The sequence below is a fragment of the Ursus americanus genome, chromosome 12 (genome assembly GCF_024610735.1).
Source record: "Ursus americanus isolate L20-20 chromosome 12, mUrsAme1.1.p, whole genome shotgun sequence".
Taxonomy (NCBI): Eukaryota; Metazoa; Chordata; class Mammalia; order Carnivora; family Ursidae; genus Ursus; species Ursus americanus.
The window spans coordinates 1923447-1934819 of NC_142138.1; the positions used below are offsets into that span (position 1 = coordinate 1923447).

The 11373-nt window shown below is 56.1% G+C and overlaps 1 protein-coding gene across 1 annotated transcript in view; it reads right to left on the reverse strand.

The window, feature by feature from the left end:
- The window catches only part of SLC2A1 (solute carrier family 2 member 1), a 28283-nt gene extending 17986 nt beyond the window's left edge, over nucleotides 1–10297 (reverse strand). Inside the window, exon 1 of the mRNA XM_045799796.2 lies at nucleotides 10012–10297. Coding sequence (XP_045655752.1) covers nucleotides 10012–10029 — 18 coding nt within the window. The 5' untranslated portion in view covers nucleotides 10030–10297. The remainder of the gene's footprint in view (nucleotides 1–10011) is intronic.
- Nucleotides 10298–11373: the final 1076 nt, after the last annotated feature.

The window sequence follows — 11373 nt, forward strand, 5'->3', positions numbered from 1 at the left end:
ACATATTGATTTGGGACACTTCCCAAGATGTATTAAGGGAAAAGCTAGCTTCACAGCAGGGTGATGCCTGCCACCTTTGGTGTTAAAAAAAAAAAAAAAGGACAAAGGCTGAGGATGGGGGGTGAGGAAGAACATTCCACCCGCCGACTTGAAGTAACGCACAAGCAAGGTAGGGCCGTACGCTGGGGGGTGCGTGGCAGAGGCGGGAGAAGAGAGGCTTCACTTCACACCCTTCTCCATGTTTTTGAATTTTGGACCATGTGGGTGTATCACCCACTCAAAAGAACTTACTTGTAAGTCCCTTGGTTTCACATGACTTAGAACAAAGCATTTAGATAAAAATGGCAGTGAAGAGCAATACAGATGACCCGTGCACCGGGAAACCAACAGCACGGCAGCCGGGGCTCTGCAAGAGGCAAGTCCTGTGATTACAGACCCCGTTTTCAGTCTGGCTCTGAGGTTCCAGAGGTGTCCGCGCCTCTGCAGTTACTCTTGGGGCCCTGTGGAGCAGCCGGGACTACGGGGAGCCAAGGACAGACCCCTGGGCTGGAACTGCCACGGGCAGGTCAAGGTCAAATTCTGCTTTAGAAAACCCGCCCACCCACTCCCTGGTTATAGCCACAGCCACCCAGGCAGGCTGCCGCACTAGGGCTCACACGTGCTCAGTGACCCACGCTCCAGGCCCTGGATGAATGACACAGGCCCCCGCCTGGCATCACGGAACAGGCTCCTGGGCGAGTGGGGAGGCCTGTGTGGTCAGAGTTCCCACAGGGGGGTGGGAGAAGGCCTTGTGGGAGTCCTGGAGGGAGAGACTTCTAATTTTGCCTGGGGGCAATCAAAGATAGGTTCCTCAGGAGGTGACATTGGAGTTGGGCTGTGAAGGACATGCAGGGAGTCTGCCAAGTGGGGAGGCAGTGGCAAGACTGCATTCCAGGTAGACAGAACAGTACGTGCAGGGGGAAGAAGAGGGGCCTGCTTCCGCCGGATTAAACAGGGAGTGCTCAGTGCAACTGGATGCTAGAGGCGGGGCGGGGGGGGGGCGGGGGGGAGTCCCCTCCTTTGGAGGCACGGCACCCCCCCCATACCCAGCTGGAGCTGGGCTGTACTGAGAATCAGGAGACCCAGGCTGAAAGACAGAGAACTACTTCCCTTCACTTGGCAGCTGGGACACGTGGAGGCCTCTGGCTTCAGTTTCCTCACACAGGAAATGGGGATCAGAGTTCCTTCCCTAAACACTCGCTGTCACGTTGGTATCTGTGGCCATCATGGAGCCTGCAGGGTTCACCTGACAAACATTTGCTGCACCCAGGAAGGATGGGAAGTCACTCTCCATTGGGCCACCATGGCACCCTCTGCCCCCACCTGCTCTGAAGTGCCACGATGAAATCCATTCACTCCACATGTTTATTTAGGCGTCGAGCTGATGGGACTACTTGGTGACAACCCGAGAAGGGTACCGAACCCACAGCTGTGGCTCTCTCGTGAAGCCGTCTTTAAGAGTGGAGGAGCAACGTGGAATCTGGTATCTGTGACTCCCGGGAGCCCACCCTGGTCGCCCGCCTGTGACCAACCTGGGGCTGAGGCTCCCTTCGAGAACACCCCACCCTCTTGCAGGGTTTTGTGCTGGCTGTGTCCTCTGCAGTCTGCAGCTCTGGCTTCTAGCAGTTGAGAATACCCATCGCTGTTCACCCACCAGTCTGGGAACTCCCTCCAAGAATGGGGCCTGAGTCTTACCCAGCTCTGCGGCCAGAGTGCCCAGGGTAGGGCGCAGTACCGAACAAGTGTGAAACAAACCACTTCTGAATTTAGCTTTCAGGCAAAACAAGTTCTATGGGTATCCATTTGGCCAGAACAGTGCTCATCCTAACAGGTTTTACCTCGGCCACTGATCGAACCCCTGATGGGTACTAGAACACCAGCTCTGAGAGGCAGAAACAGGCTAACAGTAACTCCCAACTCCCAGGACTTGAGAAGAAAGATCTCTGAAATGAGGCAGACCCGAGTTCAAATCTAGGCTCTCCTAGGAGTGCCATAGGCCTCTCAGTTCAGCAAGTGCCCAGGCTCAGGGGCCAGCACAGAGGAGGACCTCACAGCCCCACCCCCACCCCATCAGCCCTATCCCAATGCGAGGGTCCTCCCTCTCCCGGGAAGCCGCTGATGAGGTGTCAGCCTCGGGACCTCTCCTCCCACACACTGGGATGCCAGATGGCACACTGGCTGTGTCGCATAACTTGCTAAGCACTGTGGCCCTTTGACCCATGCCCATGTGCCCTTCCACAGCACCATGCTCCAGCCTTGGGCTTGGCCTGCAGCAGGCCCTTGGTCAATATTGGCAGAGGGAGGGCACGTGGCTACTGCCATTTGGAGGCAGGGCATTCCCTGCAGGAGGAGGGTCCCGGTGTTGGCACGATCCAGACACTGCTCCCATCCCATCCTCCTCCTGCAGCTTCTCGCATGGTTTCCTGATGGGCGCGGAAGCGCAGGACCTGGGCTTTCTAACGGCTTGGTCCCCAAGTTCTAGGGAGGATGGGGGGGATGAGGCAGGGAGTATGGAATCCACAAGCGCTCCCTTTTGATTTATTTTCTGTATGGTTTTTTCCCCCAAAAAATCTCATTTGAACAAAATTCTGGGCATTAGAAAAGAAAGCAGCCCAAGAAATGGCAGAATTGCTGTAACAGTCTCGTGTGACAGATGGGGAGCCTCAGGTCAGAGGGCGGACTCCCAGGATCGTCCGCAAACAAAAGCCAGGGCTGCGACTCCCGTTCTCTGGATTCCTTGACTGGCAGTTTACCCTCTGACCCCTTCCATCCTGCCAAGTCTTTTCAAAAAGAAGAGTGATGGGTCACCCCTCAAAGCCTAACCTTCAGGTGACCTCAGGCATTTACTCCTTTGGAGGCCTTCCCCTCGAGCTTTCCAGGGATGTCAGGACTTCTGCATGGCTGAGCCTCCCGTGCACCCCACGGTGGCCCCGGGGGCAGAAGGCACTCATCAATCTTGCAGGCAGAGAGGAGAGGAGGGAGCCGCTGCATTTATCAGTCCCCGCAGCACCCGCCAAGCCACGGGCTGCTTCTGCATCCTGATTCCACCACTATGAACACACGCCGGGGGAGAGACTGCTCCCACTTGGCAGATGAGAAAACGGGACGTTGGGAAAGAAAAAGTGGATAAGAGAAGGTCCTCTGCTTCTGTGATGCTTCTGGTAGGAGGCCTCTGAGGCCAAATCCCACGCCCTTCCTGCTCATGCCCTCCCCCTTGCCTCCAGGCACTGGCCCCCCGAAGGAAGCAGGGTTCCTACCTGGTGCTTTCTATGTAGGTCAAATTCTGTTCTAGCAACTTTTGGGGCCTTGCCCAGTCTGAGCCAGGATAGCCCAGGCCGGAGCTCAGAAACCTCCGGCCACTTGGGTGGGTCTTGCTCTAAGCCAGGGCTGGCGAACTAGGGCCTGTTGGCCACATCCAGCCTGCCAGCTACGAGCAGAGTTTCCATTTTTAAGTGGCTGGAAAAGAAAAAAAAAAAAAAAGACTAATATTTTGTGATACATAAAAATGACACCAAACTCAAATGTCGGTGACCACGAATAACAGATTATTGGAACACAGTCACATTCACTGATTTATATACTGTTTATAGCTGCTTTTACACTACAATGACACACAGGGACCACAGAGCAGAGAGTCTGTCAGCTTCTGCTTGAAGCCCTAGGTCCTCGAAACTGCTCTCTGTTGGGGCACCTGGGAGGCTCAATCCATTAAGCTTCTGCCTTCGGCTCAGGTCACGATCTCGGGGTCCTGGGATCCAGCCCCGCATCAGGCTCCCTGTTCCTGGGGCGGGGGGGTGGGGCAGGTGGCGATGGGAGCCTGCTTCTCCCTCTCCCTCTGCCTGCTGCTCCCCCTGCTTATGCTCTCTCTCAAACAAATAAAATCTTAAAAAAAAAAAAAAAAAGAACTGCTCTGTGCAAACCTAGCCCATGAACTGCACAGGAGTTTCAAAGCCTTCCAGGTAAAAGCAGACCCTCTCTAAATAACCAAAAAGGTGCCTGTCCTAAAACGGAACACTAGAGCAAACAAGTGGCTCCCAGGGCTGTGTGCGGGTCCCACACATCTGGAAAAGCGGACACCCCAACAGGTACCCATTCAAGGGGTGAGATGGGCACCAATTCGACCCTGATGTAACTCACCAGGTCAGGCCATGGGAATACGCAGAGGTCCCTGTCGGTAGACAAGTTTAAGTCCCAGCTCCCCGCACTTGTGTGACCTGGAGAAAGCCCACTCCCTCCAGACCTCTTTTTCTCCACAAGAGAGGGTTCCTAATAATACGTTACTAAAGAAAGATAATACCTGAATGCTTGTCCCCAGTGCTATTCTAGTCAGTGGGCATTCGGCAAGAAACCAAACCAAACCCCTGCCTTCTTGAAACGTGATACTTTAGTTGGGGGTCGGAGGGCAGAAAGTAAAACCTAAAATACATCAGGTGGCACGTGGTATGAAGAAAGAAAGTGATGGGGGTGCTGTATCTTAATCACAGTGGGCCGCGCCTGTAATGGAATATCGTGCAGCTGTTGGAAAGAATGCAACACATCTGTATGTCCTTGGTATGAAGTGAGTGCCAGGGCGGACTGTTCAGGGAAAAAGCAAGGAGAACAACGTGTCAGACGTCTGTTTGGTGTAAGGAAGGGGGAGAAAATGAACTTGTATAAATGGCACTTGCCTGTATGTGCAGAGCAAATACATCTGTACATACTGACCTCTCGGGGATGGGGGTGAACAGGAGGGGTTGTGCAGGGCACACAGAACTATGTAGAAAGTGTGATCCATTTATAGGCACGCACATACACACATGCCCAAAAAGAGGTCTGTGAGGAGAAACACCGAACCATCACAACCGGGAGAAGACGTTTATTCTTTTACTTTGCATGCCTCTCGATAGTTGACTCCATTATTTCCATAATTTTTTTTCAAGATTTTATTTATTTATTTGCCAGAGAGAGCGAGCCAGAAAGCACAAGCGGGGGGGGGGGGTACGGCAGAGGGAGAGGGAGAAGCAGGCTCCCTGTGCAGAGACCCCAGGACTCCGGGATCATGACCTGAGCCCGAGGCAGACACTTAAACCAACTGAGCCATCCAGGCGCCCCTCATTTCTGCAATTTTCAAAGCATCTACGACCTGACCCCGAGAGGTAGATATTATCCCCACCGCAGGGGAGGAAACAGGCTTCAACAGAAGGTGTGGCTTCCCTGAGGTCAAATGGTGGAGCTGTTTCTGCTGGCTCCCCTTCCTGCCCACTCCCAAATACCAGTGGGAGGCCGGCTCTGGGATAGGCGATCTGGGGACACATCCTGTCCAGCAGAGGCCTCAGTGGCCAAAGGTTCCATAAGCTGGGTCTGGCAAGAGGTCTCTCCCCTTCCAGGGTGCCGAGGCCCTGGAGAGGCCAAAGCCAGCAAGATGTTGGTGCCGAGGTCTTAGAGTGGGTGAACTCTGCCCCCATCCTGTCCCAAGTTCAAGGCCTGGGAGCCCTGCTCAGTTCCTATAAAACCCCACCGCTTACGCATTAGCTTCGGCCTTCCTGGCTTGGTGGCTAGATGGCAGAGCCTCGGGCTCCCCTCCACCCCTCCCACGGAGGGAGGTAACAATCAGAGGTTTGTTTTGGTGGCCAGGCCTGGGCCTGCCAGCCTGGTCACAGCCTCTCTGAGCCCACGAGGCCAACCAGGAGCCTTCTCAGCCTCCACCATCCAGGGGACGCCAGTTATCGAACTGAGTGGCTTTGTCACCTGTGTGCCCAGGAGTGAGGCGGGGGAAGGGTGAGGCTGCAGGTCCCAAGCCAATGCTGCACACTTCCCCCTTTGTTCTAGGCCTCTCCAGCTCTGCCAGCTCCAGGGGAGGGGGAACTGGATGCCGGTACCCTCAGAGCCAGAGAGGAGCTCTAGGCCCTGACACCCCGTGACCAGGAGGGACTGGGTATAGCTGAGCTCCCTGAAGTCACAAGCTGATTACGGGGGATTTGGGACTGACCCAGCGCTGGGCCAAGTAGGGTTGGGTCCCCGAAAGGCTCAGCAGGGGACAAGGATCATAATGGAGATGTTTACACTGTCCGTGCATGTAAAGTGGCCATACGAAGGGCCTTCCCACCTAAAGAGCCACCACCTTGAGGTGGGGAACTTGGCCAGTCTCAGCATACCTGCCATGGGTAGCAGGCTTCCAGCTCCACGGCTCTGAGGAAAGTCACTTGCCCAAGGTCATAGTTTCCTGAGGACATGTTTTGTTTCCATTCTCAGAAGGACTTCAGTTGTCAAGTTATGTCTAATCCCACATTTCGACTCCGACTGCACCCAGAAGCAGCCTGAAGTCCTGTAGTGTGGGAATTCCTGCTCGTCTGGGCTGAGTGGAAGGGGGCACTCTGGACAGGGGGTGGAAAAATCATTTTTTTTTTTTTAATACTCAGGAACATCTCCAATTCTTTGTGACAGCCTTATCTTGGACAAGCGTCTTTCCTTCGTGGGCCCCACTTTCCCCATCTATCAAACAGAGGGCTGGGCCATGCGATGGAAAGTCCCTTCCTGCTCCAACTTTCCTTGATCTTCTTATGTCATCCCAGAGAGGCTGGCAGCATGTTTTGCAGTAGGAGGCTCAGTGTGTGACCTTGGGAAAGTCATTTCTCATCGGACAGTAATGTCACTGTGGCTCGTATCTCCCTCACAGGGGAGGCAGGGCAGCCACATTAGCGGACCCAGGTCCGAGCCCAGCCCTCCCACCCAGCCGCGAGCTCCGCCAACTGGCTTCCCAACAAACCCCTGCTGCAGAAGAACTGGCCGGTGGGATCTTTCACGACTGACTCCACTGACCGGCACTCATGGCTTGGGCATCCCTGGGCTCCCCAAAAGCTCCCACTGTCAGAATGCCAAACTTCTGGATAGAGGCCACAACCCAGGTACAGTCACCTGGGACTCAGGTAAGTGCAATGGACTGCGGGAGTCCAGAGAAGCAAGGAGCATTTATGGAGCACCTATGGGGACGGATCCATTTCTTTCTGAATTCTTACACTCTAATCATGAAAATGACATCCCTCTGCAGAAGAGGCAACTGAACTAAACTGGAATTCGAAACCACATCCTCGAGACTTTAAAAGTCTATGCTCTTCCTACCACTGAGGGCTGAGGAGCCTTGCAGATCTCTGATTTCTCCTTTATCTGGAAGACAGAGAAGGAAGAGACCCCGCAGAGGCCCCGCAGAGGCCCCGCAGAGGCCCCGCAGAGGCCCTGGGCGCCACAAGGGACTGGCCAGGAATTCTTCCCAAAGGGCTGGGTGAGAGGTCCTAGGGCAGGGCTCACCTCACCTGTTGCCCCGGAGGGGGCATGAGCAAACCTTTAGCTGGGAGGGGAGGCATTCAACCTGTCCCCCACTTCCTACTTAAACTCAGCACAGTGTGCAGAGGACACAACAGAACACAGGGAAGTCGGTTGAGTCTATTCTCAGTGCGTAAGAGATGAAGGGGAACACAGCAGAAAGAACGTCAGGGGCACCCGGCTGGCTCAGTCGGTAGAGCATACAACTCTTGATCCGGGGTTGTGAGTTGGAGCCCCGTGTTCCTGTGAGGTTACTTTAAAAAAACATTTTTTTTTTAATCTTTAAAAAAAATTGAGAGAGAGAGAACAAACTTTAGAGTCAGACACACCTGGCTGAAAGATCTCAGGCAAGGGACATAATCTCGCCAGGCCTCGGTCTAACGTCCTTCACAAAAGGGCTGTGCTTGCTGATCAAATCCGCAGTCTCCAAAGGGAAAGGCTTTATTCCAGAATGTATACCAATGACCCAGAGAGGGTTTAGCAAAAAAAGTTTTTAACCATAACTGTTATCTGTGTCTCTTTTTAAAATTTCTATCGTATGTAGGCATATAATTTAATAGCATAACAGTGTATACACATGAATTTGTAAATACAGATAAAACCACTGAGAAGGAGGGGCTCCAAAGTTATTTACTGATGGGCAGACAGTCCTAAGTTTGGAAGGTGCTGCATGAAAACACCCACCGGCTACAGCATTTAGAACCAGCTCGTACAAGGGCAGCCTTTGAGTTTAGGCAAACTCTCCCGTTGGCCCCCAATTCAAGAAAGGGTGTGGTGAAAGGATACTGACAGCCCTTTTTGACTGGCCTGGGTTCAAATCCAACCCCACCACTGACTAGCTGTGTGGCTTCAGGAAAGTTACCTCTCTTCTCTGAGCTCCAGGCCTGTGAACCAGTAGGGCTACATGGAGGGTCAGTAACAGTGGCATTTTAGCCAAGAGCCTGGTAAACTGTAAGCGGTTGTCTCCTACATTTTTCTGTCTGCTCAGAATATTCACTTAGCCACTCAACAAAGAAACACCCAGGTCCTGCCAAACAGGACCGTTCTTACTCTTGAAGAAGTTAAAAAAAAAAAAAAAAAGTCATTCTCTTTTACAGACAGGGAAACTGAGGCCCAGAGAGATGAAGTCGCCTGTCAGAGCCCTGAGATAAAACAGCAAGGGTCTCTAGCCCTTACCACTAGCTAGAATCACTTGTTTTATTTTTGTTTTGTTACGTCCATATGCCAGGATAATGATTCACCGATGACTGTCGGGTGTGCGGCTCAGGGTCTCACCTCAAGCCCAAGGGTCAGGGTGGGGTGAAACAAGTTATCTGGATTCAACAGGTATGAGGGAAACTTTTCTCCCGCTGAGAGGACCGCCTGGCGTGAGTCAGGCGCCACTCTGGCCAGGCCAGACCCTGCTCGGTCCCACTGGTCACCTCCGTGGCCCAAAGGAAGGGCAGTGCACAGTTCAGTCCTACCCCACATTCCAGGTTTTAAAAGGAGGGTGGGGGGGACCCCTGCGCCTCCCCTGCCAAGGAGCTGGGAAAATTCGAGAGGGAGCGCTTCAAAGAAAAAAACTCATTTTAAAATATTCTTCACAAGGGGAAAGGGAGGGTAAGAGAGAAACAATGCCCTGCACACAGGAGGGGATCGATAAATATTTGTTGAAAAGGAACCGTTCTGGGAGTCACAAAGATCCCCTGCAGGACAAGCCTCTCTACGGATGAAGACAGAGATCCTATCTAGGTAGTTGTTTGTCCCCAGGGGAAGAGACCACATCTAGAGTGCGAAGTGTCCCCCGGACCCCCAGACCCGGACCCCTGGCGTGCCCTCCTCCCGATCTGCTCTTGCTTGGGGCACCTTCCCGGTCCCCCCCCCCGGGGACTCGCGGCGGCGGCCCCCCGGGAGCTCTTTCGGCCCAGCCCCGCCCGAGCAGGGAAACGTGCCACCTCGGAGCACCTCTCCTCGGTACTTGGCAAAGCTCTGGGGCCTGCACTACTCGGAAAGGAGGGCCTCAGAGGCCGGCTTTCCGTCTCCGCCCGGGAGCCGGGCATCCTGGAGTTGGCGCTCCGGCGGGAGAAAAGTACCCTCCGCTTCGGAACCTCGGAGGGCTGGCGCGGAGACGGCGCGAGGCCGCGTCTAACGCCAAACAGGAGGCCGCGCGCCGGAGCGCGGCCCCCGGGAGAACCGAGCAGCGGCTCGGAGCCGGCCGAGTGGGGGCGGGTCCTGCCGCCTCCGCGCGCCGGGGCCGGGGCCGGGCCGGGGGCTCGGCCCGCTCAGCCAATGGGCGCCGCGCTCGAGCCCCCTCCCCCGCCCCGGGAGGAGTCGGCGCGGGGCCTCCGCCGGGGAGATCGTGAGCGACGTGCCGCGCCCGGGCCCTGGGTGCCCGGGCCCCACCGGGCCGCGTGGACGGCGCGGCGCCCCCGGAAGCCGGATGCTCAGTGCGGGCGCCAACTACGCACGCGGCGCCCTTGCGCCCGCCACATCCCGAGCCCATCCGCACCCGCGCCCCCCGCTGCGGCAGAGCGCGGCGCTCCAGGCCGGCGCCGGCGGGAGGCTCAGAGAGGCGCGGCGCCCGCCCCGGGCGCACAGCGCGGCGGGGCGGCGGGGGAGGCTCGCGCCGGCGGAGGGTCGGAGGGCTCCGCGCCTTTGTTCCGGGCGGGGAGGGCCGGCAGGCGCGCGGCTCACCTTGCTGCTGGGCTCCATGGCCGCGCTGCGCCGGAGGCTCTGGCAGCGCCGGGTGCGCGGGCGGTGACGGGCGGACGGGCGGCGCTCTCCGGCTCAGGCTCCTGCTCCGGTTCGGGGACTCCGACTGCGACTCTGCTTTCGGTCGTCCGGCCTCCTGCTGCCTGGCGAGCTCGCTCCCAAGACCCGCGGCCCACGACCTCCGCGCTAGCCCGGGCTACCTCTAGCTTCTCGCCTTGAGCGCGCGGACGGTGGAGTTTATAGGACCCCGGCCATTGGCTGGCGCTGCCGGTGTGTGGGGGGTGTGTGGGCAGAGCCTGGGGGCGGGGCCTGGGGCACGTCCGGGGCGGGGCTCCGCGCGGAGGGGGCCGGGGGAGGGGTCCGGGGGGGGGCCTGGAAGGCGCCCTGCCCGCTCCTCGCTCTCGCTGTGGGTCTCTCCCGCTGCCCGTGCCCCGAATCCGGGGAAGCGGGCTCGCTGTGTGACGCGAAGCCAGTGTGCACACCTCTCTGAGCCTCAGCGACCTCTAGCAAAATGGTGGAGGTGTACAGCAAATCGGGAGCGGCGTGGGATAGCGCTTAAGAGAGAGGACTCTGGAGTCCTCCCTCCGCCACTGGGTAACTTTGGTACACTGAGGGTGATAACAGTACCACCTCACCTCACGGGTTTGTTATGAAGATGAAGTGCGTTAATATTTATAAAGTGTTTGGAACGGCGTCTGTTTCGTGGTAAGCGGTATTGAAGTATTGGTGAGACGAACTACAGGAGGTCTCGCTCCCATATTTTCTCCTAAGCCCTTTCCACCCCCGACATTCCTGTTCGCAAGCCAAGCCTTGCCTTAGCGCAGTCTGGGCCGGCTGCCTGGAAATCCATACCCACCTCTTCCCTGGGCTTTCCTGTCACCTCCGTTTTGAAGTCTCTTCTACTCCTGACAGTACTTGTGAATCTACGGCGACAGGTAAGTGTGGAAAACAGGAACGGTAAGAATACAGGAGTCCTTGGGTTTCAGCCAGCTCTATTGTATACCAGTCCTAGCACGATCCCAGGCAACGTGCTGGCCTTTGAGCCTCAGTCTCACTACCAGTGAAACGGAATGAATACCACCTCCAGGCTCATGTGCTGTCACGAGAGATACAATTTCCAGATAAGTCCTTGAAGTACTCAGCACTTGTGAACACACACCAAGTCCTTTCACCTTATTTGCTCTTCTAAACCCGCGTCTTACTTGAGACACTGCGAAGGGAGGGACCCCCAAGTCCAAAGTCCTGAGGTTAGGCCGAACATCCGTTTCCCTGTGGAGAGGGACAGGGAGGGGTTACTTTCAGTTGGAAAGGAGGAGGCCGAGCTGACCACATGACTCCTGGACT